Source organism: Aythya ferina, assembly GCF_964211825.1.
Source record: "Aythya ferina genome assembly, chromosome: 5".
In the NCBI taxonomy this organism is placed as follows: Eukaryota; Metazoa; Chordata; class Aves; order Anseriformes; family Anatidae; genus Aythya; species Aythya ferina.
The window spans coordinates 36,813,311-36,827,201 of record NC_140301.1 but is presented as its reverse complement, the minus strand read 5'-3'; the positions used below and the strand labels follow the sequence as shown (position 1 = coordinate 36,827,201).

General features: G+C 39.0%; 1 protein-coding gene across 1 annotated transcript in view; it reads right to left on the bottom strand.

Moving 5' to 3' along the window:
* STON2 (stonin 2) overlaps positions 1-13,891 on the bottom strand; it is a 75,209-nt gene that overhangs the window by 9,708 nt on the left and 51,610 nt on the right. The window contains exon 5 of the mRNA XM_084522229.1: positions 1,022-2,857. Within this exon, the coding sequence (XP_084378355.1) occupies positions 1,022-2,857 (1,836 nt within the window). The remainder of the gene's footprint in view (positions 1-1,021; positions 2,858-13,891) is intronic.

Genomic DNA, 13,891 nt, shown 5'->3' with positions numbered 1-13,891 from the left:
AGACTTGGATCAATGTTTTGCTAATGCTATAGCTTAAACTTGGGAAAACAATTGTCCTTAGAAAGTGGCAGATCTGGTGCAACACTGAACTTTCTTTCAGGAAACACCAAACACAGAAACCCACCCAGTCACACAGCTACAATACTACAGCATTAATTCTAAAAAGTACACCTAGTTAGTAAAAAAGTTGTTTAGATCAGACAAATCAAGAAATAGAGTTCACTATGCATAAATATAAACCTGAATTATCTAGTTTTATTGCCCAGTGAACAAATAGTGGGGACAACCAAAGGGAACAGTAGCTTGCTCATATTACTTGAGTGTTTAATTATTAACATGTTACAAGAAATACAAAGACTTGTGGAATTCGTGCTGCTATTTTTGGGGTTAAGCTGTGTTCACCTGTCTGCACTGATTGCAGAAACATAGCCATGAACTGACATTTGCAAAACTTTTTTCTGTAATGGTTACACAATACCTTCTGTCTTCTTATGACTGTTCACTCTAGACGCTTCATAGGGATTAGTTGCTGTAGATGTGTCAAAATATATAACACTGAACCAGTATGTTTGCAAGGCACTGGCAATGCAATGGACGGAAATGCATGGAAAATGAATCATGTGTGCTGGCACTACAGTAAATTATCTGGTCCTGTCATTCAGTCACATAGCATAGGGTCTTGCCTTTGCATGTTACCTGAATGAGCCCTGCTTCCATCAGCAGTGCTAAGCATATAGAAATGTTTGACACAGAAGTCCCATAGTGTACTCATAAAAGCAGAGACAGAAGGCATATTTTTGCATCTGGAAAATCCCAAATGTTTTTATCGTTAGTAATGTTTGTAGGATGTATAAACTACTGCAATTAAGGGTAAGATAAATGCTATATGCAACAAACTTATGTTATTTGATACACTACAAAGAATGACTTATACCTCAGTATTTTAACCCAGTACTCCCTGTCTTCCAAAACACATAACTCCTTTAAGCTTACTCCTGCAGAGATTGTGTACACCACTCACCTGAGTTTTTGTCAGGCAGTCGGTTTATCCTCCATACAATGGAGTTAAAGGCATGCTCGTATTTGGCAGTTCCCAAAGTAACTCTCATGACTGGCTCAGAACCAGACAGGCTGGTTGATCCAAAACTGGCCCCCTTGTTCACCTTGGCTTTCAAAGATTTCTCCCCCAGGACGCTCTCCCTGCGGAAGTTCTTCACCCACTCACTGGGCACGGGGTAGCGGATCATCACATTTTCACAAGGGACCTGAGTTAAAGGGTCACGGTTGGAGGAGAAGCCAGTGGACATCATCAGCCAGCTCTGCACCTCCACCTCAGCACCGTTGATGCTCGCTGCTGTCCTCAGAGTGAAAGGCAAAGTCTTCTCAGCAAAGACAGTTCGGAATCGCATCAGTTCAAACCGGCAGGCATCCAAGGGGTTGAACAGGATAATATGGGAGTTATTAAAGACATCCTCATCCACACATGAATGGAACCGACAGCTGTATAACTTAATCCACTTAGTGGTAGTAGTGGGCATAATATCCTGCCTTGCAACTATTTCATTCCCTTTGACTAGGATATCGTTAAGGCCCAGTCTGCATTCTGCCAGGCCAGAAAGGAAGCTGAGAACATAGATATGGGTCAGCACACTGTGCTGGAGAATCACACTGTCTCCTTTGGCCAAGATGCCATGAAACTCATCCCTAACATCAACAGTGATTTCTTCCTCTTGATAGTTTAGTCCCACCGTGCTCAGATCTGTTGATGAGGCTGGCAAGTTCATCAGTGTGTCCTGCACAGCACTGATGAAGCTAAGGAAGTCTTCATAATCTGTAGTCCCAAGCTTGATGATTTGCTCTCTCTCTGCTGTGTGAGCAATGGCTGGTTTAGGCTGATACTTCTTTTTCTCCTTGTAGGTTGTGCGGTCCAACCGCACGCTGTGTATCCTTCCATTCTCATCATAGTTTTGGAGTTTGCGCTCTGAAATCTCATGATTAATTTCCAGTTTGAATTCCCGGAAAGGTTTCTCCAGTCCTTTCTCATAGAAAAGCTGTAGATATCCACTGTCAGTCAGCTTGACGTATATTGGTCCCCAGTGCCTGGATGACATAATATTTTTCTTCTCTGGGATCCTGAGCATCATTGGCCATCCATCCTTTGGCCGAGATGGTGCCAGGTTAAATAAAGCAGCATCCAGATCATAGGGCATCATGGGGTCATCATCAGGCAAGGTAGGGCTGCTCACACGATCTGGATCTCCAATCTGGAGTTGTTTCAGCTGCTCTACAGCATCTGTGTGTGTTACGCTTTTGTTTGCCTCTTGGAAGCTGATGGTATCGGGTTCTTGATGGAGAATAATGAGAGAGTCTCTTTGGCTTTTGCCTGGAGCACTGGAGACAGAAGAACTTTTGGAACGCCTGTCTCGCTCCTCAAAGAATGAGCTGAACGGATTGATGGGTGAGGGCTGGACATCCCGAAGAGATTCATCCAGGAAGGGATTAGTAGCACTCCAAGGTGGTGTTTCAACAGAAGGCAACTTGGTTAAGGAGGAGAGATCGAGTTTCTGAATTTTGGAGAGGTCACCCAATGTGCTTTTAGGACGTTCCCTTTTCTTAAAGGATGCAGTGAGGTTAAAGTTAACATCTGGAGTCTGTGTTTCTGCAGGTGAAGTGTCTATTTTCAAGGGAGAAAGATTCTGCGGTGAACCACTGACTTCATTGTCATCAAAAGTCACCCAGCTGGGAAAACGAACTGTGGTTGGGGTAGCAGAATGCCCATTCATGGAGGTGTTGTTCAGCTGCCAGTTGACAGCCTCCATATCTACCTCTTCATCTTCCTGGAGAGATGAGGAATTGTCTTTAAAAAAAAGAGGGGAGGGGAGGAAATTTCAGCTAATTATTCTGAAGTTAGCTTATTCTCTCCACTAAAAGAAAAGCACAGTCTGCACAATATTTTGCATGCTCAAGAAAGGCCTATTCGTACGCTGGGTAAGAAAGACAGTCAAAAGACTTGGATAAAATTCTGCAGATTCAGTCAATAATTAATAATCAATAATTCACCCACTTTTAAATGGACAGTAGAACAGAGAAAAGGAAAGCAGGAAGAAATTTAGAAGGAATGAGAGCAATGATTGTATCTCTCAGATCTCATTCCAACATAATGACCTAAAAAAGAAGCATCCCATGTGTTGTAGTGATATTTTTAAATTTCCTGCTCGAAACTTTCACTTTTGACTTTCTTCACCTATTTTCTGTCATTTGTCTGTTTTGTTCTCTCTTCCTTGTTCATTTTTTTTTCTTTCTGTCCCCACTACTCTGCTTTAGAGAAGAATTTTGTGGGAAGAGGGAATGAACATTGAGGAATATCACTCCATCCCCACACACTTGTCTACGTGTTTACTATTATGACAAAAATTCCTTGGGATATGGTGAAGGCACTATAAAAGGTGCCTAGGTGGCATTTTTACTCTAAATGTGTTCAGCAAAGATGCTTTGTGGCTTGCACTGTGGGAAATAGTCTAATAGTCCTGGGATGTCTCTGTAAAACCCCTTGGAGAAGTTGTGATCTAAAAACTTACATTAGGATAAGGGAAGATGTTTTAGACTTGTATTGTGGAAGCTGTCCTCACCCTCTGTCAGGACACAGCACCCTTGACCACTTTTCTCCTTCTTGTCTTGGGCTCTGCCAAGATACCTCCCCAGAAGCCAGCATCATACTGTGCTATTTCAGTCCCAGCTCTTTCTGGAGGAGATAGCTGCAGCAATAATAAGGTGTTTTCCAAAATGACCATCATTTCTCAGAGTTCAGAGTTTTTCTTCCTGTTTTCTTCCCACTGGGCTGATGAATCAGAGTTGTCCTCAAAATGAGCAGTCTAGGGGTTATTATAATTGTGAATATTATATGAAGAAGAATGAAAACAATTTTTCAAGTCACATAATAACAAAGCCATAACAAGAACAGATTCTGCTTCTACAGGCTATCCATACATTAGAAAGCATATTGGACAAGAAGTGGCACTATCTCAGATTCTCAGATTTTCTTCTCAGCTCTGACCTTTCACTTCTAGCTTTGTACAATACCTAGCTGTAGTCCCTGCTGCTAGTTACACCACTGGGTATAGCAGTGGGTCCTTTATTAAGTTTTGCCACAAGATTATAAATATATCTGTGGGTTAAAAAAAAAAAAAGAAAAAAGATTGTCTTCACAACCACACCCTAAAGCAAGCAACAGAAAATACTAAGAAAAAGCCAGCAAGACTAGTTTGATGTTGTTCTGATCCTCACGTCCACACCGATACCTTCTATGTTGTCTCATGCCTTTCCAGTGTTTTGGTCATCAAGCATGTAGTTTTCTGAAGCAAAGCAAAAGCAATGGAAGGATGTGATAAGAAAGTCACATTTTTAACGTTTTCCCAGAAATACCATAAAAAACATAAATTTCTTTTGGACTTCTAATAGTCCTGTGTTAACAACATCAGGGTTTTTTAAGAGTATTAAGAAATTCTTTTTTTTTTTTTTTTTTTTTTTAATTATTCAGAACATTTTCCCTGCCTGAAGTTATTATTTTCCCCTTTCCTGTATCTTAACTTTTGAATTGCAGAAACCAAGTACAACTCCACAAAAGTATTAACACTTCAGGTAAATTTGAGAGAGGCAGAGGAGCAGACCTCCTTTAGAGTCCATATAAAAGAACACACAAAATTCACCTGACAACATTTCTTTAGAAATCAAACAAGTTTTATAAAACATTTTTTTGCTGTTGTTGTTTTGATTGAGATACCCAGAAATACCACATTAAATGAAGATGGTTTTGTAAATGTAAACATTTACATAATTATATTTTATAGAAAAATCAATAAACTGTTATTTGAATTGGTATATGGAAGTATCAAATCTGGGAACTGAAATAATCTTTCCTCCTCAAACTAAAATCAAAAGTACATTCTTCTGCTGCCAAAGAGCCATATGGTTGGGTTTACAAATATTTGAAGATTACAGAGGTGGTTCTAGAAAAGACAGTTTTTTAGCTTTGTCTGTAAAAATATGACTAATAGTAGGGAGGTAAAAATAATAATATACTAATGCACCTAAGCATCCTAAGTTCTCTCTTTGGAGGGCTAGATGAAATAACATGTATATCCCAAGAGAAATACTGGAACTTCTGCTGCAAAGGCAAATATCTCGCGTTGAAAAATTCTGACATTGCCAGGCATTGGCTTAGGCAATGATTTGAGGTTTTTCTCATCTTGACTTTTGATAAGTTCCTGAACACAGATGATAATGTTTAAAGCACAGATGTCCTTCAATCTGGCCACACACCAGTAGTTCTGTGAGAGGGCACTTAAGAAAGCAATTCCTCAGATGAACAGCTAAGCTCATTGCTTTACTGCTCTGCTTTCTTAAGTGTTTTAAAATTCCTTTCTAGAAAATAAATCAAGAAGATGGGTTGCTGACAGGGTGCAAACAGTCTTGCAACCAGAGAGTGGTTCCTAACTAAGAAGGGTTAGATCTGCATTAAAGAAAAAAAAAAAAAAAGAAAAAAAAAAGGAAAAAAAAAAAAAAAAGGAAGAAGTGACCAAACCGGAGCTTGTGCTTTTTCCTTCTTGATTGACCAATTTTGCTTTCCTAAACAAATGACTTTGAAACCTATCTCCCTTTCCAGTGTGCATCTTCTGTGTGTCTCCCCATCATTCCCTCACCTACGGGGTGCCTCCAACCAGTACTGGCTGTGCCTTACCACATACATGCCTGAATATCATTAAGAAACTATAAACTAATTTGCAAACTTAAATTCCTGGAGAGCAATAAAATGCCAAGCAGCATCGCAAGTTTTTTGTTTGTTTTCCATCCAAAGGCCTCCTAATGTTTAGTTGGCTTTACAAGTGCTCAGTAGCAAAATGTTTAATCATTTCCATTAGATAAACTGGAGAACTGTATTATGTTATAATGAATGTCAAACATTTCACTATGATCAATCTCTTGTGACTGGCTACAAGGAGAGAAGGCTTTGGTTCTCTTTGTTGCTTCATCTTTTCGTTTTTTGGGGCCCATGTCACCAGGTGGTATCACCTTACTTACGCCTGGGGGGAAGACACACATCCACCTGTTAAAGGACATTGATACCTTGCAAACTGTGAGAGAAATGTGCCCCAGAAGAAGGAAGATCTGAAGGCACTGCAGACATGTCAAACAAAGGCAGATAACACTACTACTTTAAGGAATGGATTTGAGCAAACTCCTGGATTTTCAAAAGTACTTGTCTAGTCTGCCTCTTGACAGAAATTATCTTGGAGCTTCATGGCATGCCTATTTCTTTTCCCTGCATAAATTAATTTACATTTAACTCAGATAGCTCTAGTTTACACTTCAGTCCACAGCACAGGCATGGGCTCAGTATGGTCACCACTTCCAATGGATACGCTCTTTCTTACTGGAGCTAACACCCTCGAACAACGTAAGCATTGCTAAATTTTCTGTTGACATAGCTCAATCTAGCCTAGGACTCTTGCTGGGAAAACAACGCAAACAAAGGCAGTGGTATACAGCAGACAGCACTTCAGACTTGGCCTTTAAAGATCAGACAGGCCAAGAGGATGCCAATTACAAAAACTGCAGTCTCTGTATCCTAAGCAATGATAGAAAAGCAGAAAGTGCAGAGAAATAGAATCTGGGAGATATTACAGTATCTAGCACATTTCTAGGACTTCCAGACACTACTGGGCATGTCACAATTTTAGTCTAGAAGGAAAAGACCCAGTTCTTCCCCTGTTCAATCATTAAACCCTTACCTCATAACTCAAGACAATTAAAAATGGATAGTTTATGTTCTGAAAAGGTTAATGCAAGTTTTATTCTAAAATCTAAATAAAGCATCTGTCGCTTATGCCAAATTTTGTCTGAAATGACTATGTTTACCTCACACAGTGTAAGTGTGCAAATGCCATGTAAGTTATAAACCAATAAATTGGTTCATCAGATATTTCTGATTTTTCTATGCACTTGTGAAGTGTTTCAAGTTTGGCAGACACTGTGAACCCCGACCTGCTTTATCAAGCTTTCCTGTTTATCACAGCTCTGCTAATGGCAGATGTGTTACTGCTGCAGACATCAGTCAAAATTTCTCTAGCGATGTCACTAAACAAGGCTACAGTACAAAAGCACAATGGAATTTATCTCTAAGGATCTGCAACCCAAAGCACCAAAGGTGTCTTGTCAAAGGGAAGTTACTACCTGTTGCTTTACTCAGAGGATACGATATCCCTGCGAGGATAACAGTTATTACCTCCATATGTTTCCTGTGTAACTATACTATCAGTCAGCACATGGTAATGTTCAGGGAGTACTTGGAAATGTTCTCTCCCAGCTTGCAGGACACTGTCCATGAGATACACAATAGACTTTGGAGACAGGAGAAGAGGCAATCACCCCTTCATGGGTTAGGACTATTGGGGGGGAGGGGGTCAGAAAGCCTTGAACCCTTTGAGCAGTAACACCCAGCAGGCTGGATGGGATGTTTTATAAACGTTTCTGCAGATTTTGGGTGTTTCTGCAAGATCTGATGTGTGAAAGAGATGAGTGCCCTCTACTGCTGCTGCTGAACACATCACATACAAAATTTCACAGCAATCTGGTTCTCCAGCTTGCTGAACTGTCAATTAAAAGTCATGTTTTTAACTTGATACTTTACAGCACAGCTAAAGAGGTATTTCAAAATCATCACAGACTGAGTAACTGGCAGGTACAAGATGAGACTCAAGTCACAGACCTGCTCTCTATGGGTCCCGTTCTTATCCTTCCTCCTCCCACCTGACAGGCTTCTCAGATGATGTTGAATGGATTAATCCATAGATAACTTTTCAGTTCACTGTACTCTGTCATATTCTATCACTACATCTGTTTGAACTTGGGTATCTAGTTTTAGGCCATGTCAATTGATGGCCTGATTAAACCTAGTGTCGTTCTATCCCAAATCTGCAGCAGTTCTAATCTCAAGTACTGAATGGTTTGTTCCCAGCAGTGGGTTAATGACTATTTAAATGTGATCCCTCTTGCTTAGTTAACTACTGCAAATTCATCACAAGTCTTAGAAGAAGTTTAATCATTAAAAGAAGTTAAATCATCTGAAGTTACAAAGAAGTTATGTCACAGAGCTTCCAGCTCTATTTAAAACACAATGAATTTCATCTATGCTCAATTAATTCAGCCCCATGAGTCTCTAATCTTTATAAGAATTGCTATATTTCATTTTAAATGTAAGCCATCATGCAGATACTAACCTGAAGATAAAATACAAGCAGATTATGACTCAGCCTCTTACAGCTGGATTGCAGCAGCCCTCATACTGCAGGAAAGCTGCTGAAAGGGACCATCTTCATGTACCACCCTAAAGGACCCTAGAGGTCAGCATTGCTTTTATGGACTTTGTTGATACTGTGACTTTTTCTTATTATTCTATATCTACAGAAACTTACAGATTTATGGGAAGGTAGGACTACTGCACTTCAGGCACTGGTGCTTGCTGTGCTTCATTGCCTTGAATTATTTGCCTCATGTCTCCTTTGCTGACACCGACTTAGAGAGGGAAGAGACCATCCTCCCAGCAACTGAGCCTGTTGCAGCCATTGGGTCTACCTAATATCAGACTACCCAGAGGAACAGTGGTAGTTGCAGCTGGAAGCATCATTGCAACCAGCTGTGTGTGATGCTACCTGAGAGCCTTTTTTGTCTCACTTGTTTTGCTTTCTTCTGTTTGTCTTCACTCAATTGAAGAAATTCATTAAGCTTGAAATTCAATCAGTGCCCTGTCATTATACACTGAGTACAGAAAATGTTCAAGGTAACAAAATTAGTTTACAACTTAGAACTTTCTGCCACGATTTAATTTAACAGTACTCAATATTTTCATTGTGTTATATTTATCGAGTAGTTAAATTCTAGCTTATGAAACAAAGCTCAAGCATTTCAGACATGGTACGGCGTAACTGGAACAATATTTCAGCAACTCAAAATCTATGTACAGTTAACTCCGTTTTTCCTTCTACAGATCTCTCAGGTATGCCACCTGCTCTCAGGTATCACTGGAGCTTTGTAAAAGTTTCTTACAAAGCAGCCTGAACTGCTCAGTAAATTAGATAACCAGAATGGATCTGTGTAGTCTTAAAACAAAACCAAGGATCTCTAACACACCTAGTGCATGAAACTGGTACTTTAGATACCTACCAGCAGATAACTATAGTTAGAAAATGTGTTTTCCAAATATACTGTTCAGGTTTTAGTCTGAAAACACTTAGAATTTCTACAAACACTCTTAAAAAGAATTATATATAGTGTAGAACAAAACCATAACTTATCCAGAAATCACTAAAACATTGCAGCAAAAATAAGATGTATAGTTTTGAAATATAATTGCCCGTGTGCCTGAGGCCACAGCAGGCAGAGGAAAGATGGAGTCTCCAAATAATACATTTATCACTTTAACAGTAGATTCCAAATTAGACATAGTTCATGCAGGTCATGGATAAGATTGTTAGTGTCTTGAGGAAACTGTTAGATCTTCATGTCAAGTAGGAATTACATGACGACTTTTTAAACTTTGGGGTTTAGTTTCTAAAATTGTGGGTCATGCCAAAGATTCTGAGAAATTGTAAAACACTTAAATATTAACTCTGATCCTAAAGATATATTGGTATTTTTTCCTCAAACAAGGTACCAGGTCAGTTCCTTCCTACAATGGAATAAAAAGTAGATATAAATAGTCACTATAAGCATTTACATTACCAAGGAAAATTCTTACTAATTTAAATTGTTTACTAGCTTTCACTTTTGGGATTCGCTAGACGAAAAATGTGAAAGTAGAAGACAAAGGTGGCAAAAGGGCCTAACACTCTGAAGAAATTAAAAAAAAAAAAAAAAAAGTATATATTATCATTCCTCCTTGGAGCACGAACTGAATTCATTTCAAGCGAGCACCCAACTTCTCTGAGAAGTTCTCCTTGCTTTGCATCTTTCTTCCTTCCTTACAGAAAATAGCACAAACAACTGCAGTTAGAGACCATCTCCAAAAGATTTTAAATCTTTATTACAATCTCAATAAACATTAGCAACATTAAAGCTTCATGTAAACAATATTTATCATTATTACAGCTTTTGCCAACACATTTATATGTTTATTGATTAAGAGTTTAAAATCCTGGCTGAAGTTCATATCCAAGCCTTTTGCCTCCTGGATATATAAGAAGAACGCTAGCTATTTTATCGAAGCCTGATGAAACTGTCACTGCACATAGTCCCTATAGGGTCTCTATCAGTCACTCTCAAGACTGTGGGAAGAAGAAGATAATACTGCAGTGGAAGAATTTTCTGGTATTAGAAAGCTAAACATATTTGAAAGTTCCTTAAATGAAATGTTATCTGGGAGATGAGAGCAATGCAATTAATTTAGTTATAATTTATCTCATAAAATCACAGATGACTATTGGCTCAAACTAGTTAGCAGCAATAAAGAATTCTAAAAGGGAACAAAACTTTTATAGAGGTAGCTAGGAGACATTACGTACTTCAAGAAAAAAATATTTATCACTTGGAAGCAGGTTTCTTTGCTTTTCTTTTCAGTAAAAAAGGTTACTTTGTAAAGAAAGTGGAGCTCTTCTTTTACACTTGTGAAACAATGGTAGGGAATGGGCCCAAAAACTCTTCCAGAAAAGAAAGCTGTTTCATTTAAACCCTTCTGAGAGCCACAGATCTGGAAAGCACACGCTTTTCACGAAGATCAGTTCATGTGCTTCCATTAGCTGGCCAGAAGGTGGTACATTAAGACTAATATAATTAGAGGAAGTCTTTAAGATCATTACAAGATTTAGACAAGACAATGTCTGTTCACAGAGTTCACAATAGATATGTGGCATAATACCATGGGTTTATGACTAGGAATCATTTGAGCTGAGTTATGAACAGATCTTAGATAAGTGGTGGAGAGAACATTTAAAAAATAAATAAATTTGTTTTTCCTTAGAACTTATTTCTATTAAACAAACACAATATACTCATAAAGCAAACACCTTAGCAACTAAGCATACATGCATGATTCATGAACTATTACAAAGCAACTTCATTTCCATCCTTGAAGACACAGCATGGATGCGACTTACATATTTTTACTGCTCTGTCATCTAGCTTTGTTCTCAGCAAGGTGTGCTCAGTCCAGAGGTTACCAAAAGTATGACTACACCCCAGTCTTAGTCATTATTACTACCAGTGGAATACTTAGGCTCCCAGTTTGGCTAGGCTAAACAAAGCCTAGCCAAATGTATGTGAGGGGACAGAGCAGAGCTGGGAAACACAAAGCCAAAGCCAAACCTGGTTCAACAGAGGGATCAATCTGAGAATGACAGGTTTTCTGGAGAAGAATGAATTACTTTACACTTTTTTTTTTTTTTTTTTTTTTTTTAATCCAAAAGGAGAAAAAGGAACAAATGAGAACCACGGAAGACGCAGGCATGACATTTTTAAAAAGCAGTTCCTTTCAAAGTATGTTGGCTAAGATAATTGATGACAGTTTGCCTCTAAGCATACTTTGGACTTTGCTTCTACCCACAGAAGTCTACTTCCCTCTCTGAGTTCAATCTCAGCAGTACATAGTGCATACACTTCAGTAGTGCAACTGGTACTGAGTGAGAACATAGAGCTTGTGGAGCAATACTCTGAGTGCTAATAAGGAAAGAGAAAGCTACTGGTAGCCCAAGAAGTTTCAGGAAGTCTGTGATATTTGGTAAGTAGAACAGATCTGTAGCCCATCCTAAACATGAAAAGACAATCCCACTCCATCTTGCAGGAGCTGATGGCAGAATGTGTTGAACAAGCTCTCCTTTCCAAAGAGCAGTTACTTAAGTCTTGTACGCAGACGATAAGGCATGCCATTCTGTCATATTTTTATGACAGTGAAAATCCAGTAATGGACTGGTAACAAAATGCAAAGGTTTGCAAATCTCTTACATTTTGTCTTCAGAGCTTGAGACAGTACCATGCAGGATAAGCCTGATATTTGCAGTGGCAGACTGCAAGCAGAAATGTGCCAGCTGATGGATCCTCTCAGAGTTTGGAATCCCACTAAGCAACATAACCTCTGATTGCAAAGCAACACACCGTCTCATTAAGTTATGGGACCAAAAGACAGCGTGCCTTTAATGCACCATTATGTGCATTAGATGTCTGAAACAGGTTTGCTACTGCTAGTCCATCTGTTCAGAAACTGTACTGGTAGCAGCCACAAAAGGTAACACCAGTTGAGGACAACTTGGTAGTCAGTGTGAAATAGCTGGCTGACCTCTGGTGTCTAGCTGGGCAGTTTCTGTATCACTGAAGCCAGGTATCTGCCCAGTATAGTGCCGATTCTCTAGCAAAAAAAGGTCAGTACATAGTCGAATAAACCTGTACCAGTGCTCAATTCACTGCTTACAAAAATGAACAGTGATGTCCAAATCTGCACATCATTTTGGAGGAGGCAGGACAAGGTAAATCAGGAAGAGGAGGGATATGTTTTGTTTAATGACTGATATAAAATGGTACAAAAGTAAAATTTATATTTACATACAAAGATTTCAATCTCTTAACTGCAGAGAAAAAACTGAAGTGGCAAAGAGAAAAAAACCAGACATTTATATTTTACATCTTCAAAATGCATTATTGCCCAATGCTTTTGGCTCCCCACAACTTTAAAAATAGTAGCACTAACTTCCTGATTCCAGCACCCAAGGCATTTCCCAGGATCAAGTTTTATATCATATCAAGTCAGCAGCTCAGATTCTGTCTGCCAGATTTGTCTACATATCTCTAGTTATCCGGGCAAGAGGTAATCTCATGTTTATGCACTGCTGCTACCCTGAGCAATATCAAAATGATTTACAAGTTATGCCATTGCTGTTATTATAAAAAAAAAAAAAAAAAAAAAAAAAAGACATTTCCCAATTGCTAATGTAAGGCTCTGTGCAAACTTAAACTTCAGCTATGTGTTTTAATAATTTAGTTGAGTGATTAACTGCAAAGACAGATTTATTCCATAAATAGGGTCCCATTAAGCAACATAACCTCTGACTGCAAAGGAGCACACTCCGGTCTCATCTATATCCACAGCAACATAGTCTACTTCTGCTTGAAGCTTATGCTAGTATTTTTTCCCTGTAACTTATGCAAACAATTTTTGTTTGTTTTAAAGTACAGAGAAGGACATATAACTATGTGCAGGTAGCCAGCTTTGCCAGTCCTTCCTGACCGAAGGCATGCAGGACCTCCAGGCTGCAGTTTTATGAATGAGGTGCTCACTGCGAATGTGATAGGAGCTATAACAAGATCATGTGCAGGTTTTTTGTTTGTTTGTTTGTTTTTAATTCCAAGAGGAATTTTTGCCACTTAACAGAAAGGACTTAAGGAGACTAGCTAGAAATAGTGTGAGGAAACAGCTTGATCTGTCTGTAATGCCTGATCCATGTAGATGTCACTGAGAATCAACCAAAGCAACACCTCCACCCTTGACAAATGGTGATAATTACAGGTGCGTGAGAAGCAGCATGATGAAAAGGATATGATACAGGAATGGGTAGGTACAAAAGGCCTAAGTGGTAATCTGAACTATGTGATTGTCCAAGTGACCTTCAATAAGCAATTTATGCCCTCTGTTCTGCAAATTTTCTCTCTGTAGCAAAGCAAAAATATTAGTATGATGGAAAGTGTTACTGGCCATTATCAAGTTTCTTTAATGAATAGATCATAACTCATATTAAAGCTTGTGGGCTTTCTAGGCACCTTGCAAGATATATGGAATAAGCAAGGGAACTCCTTTAGGGAATAAGACAACTGGAGACAGTAGAAGCTATAGGCCATGGCTGAGCAAAACTGA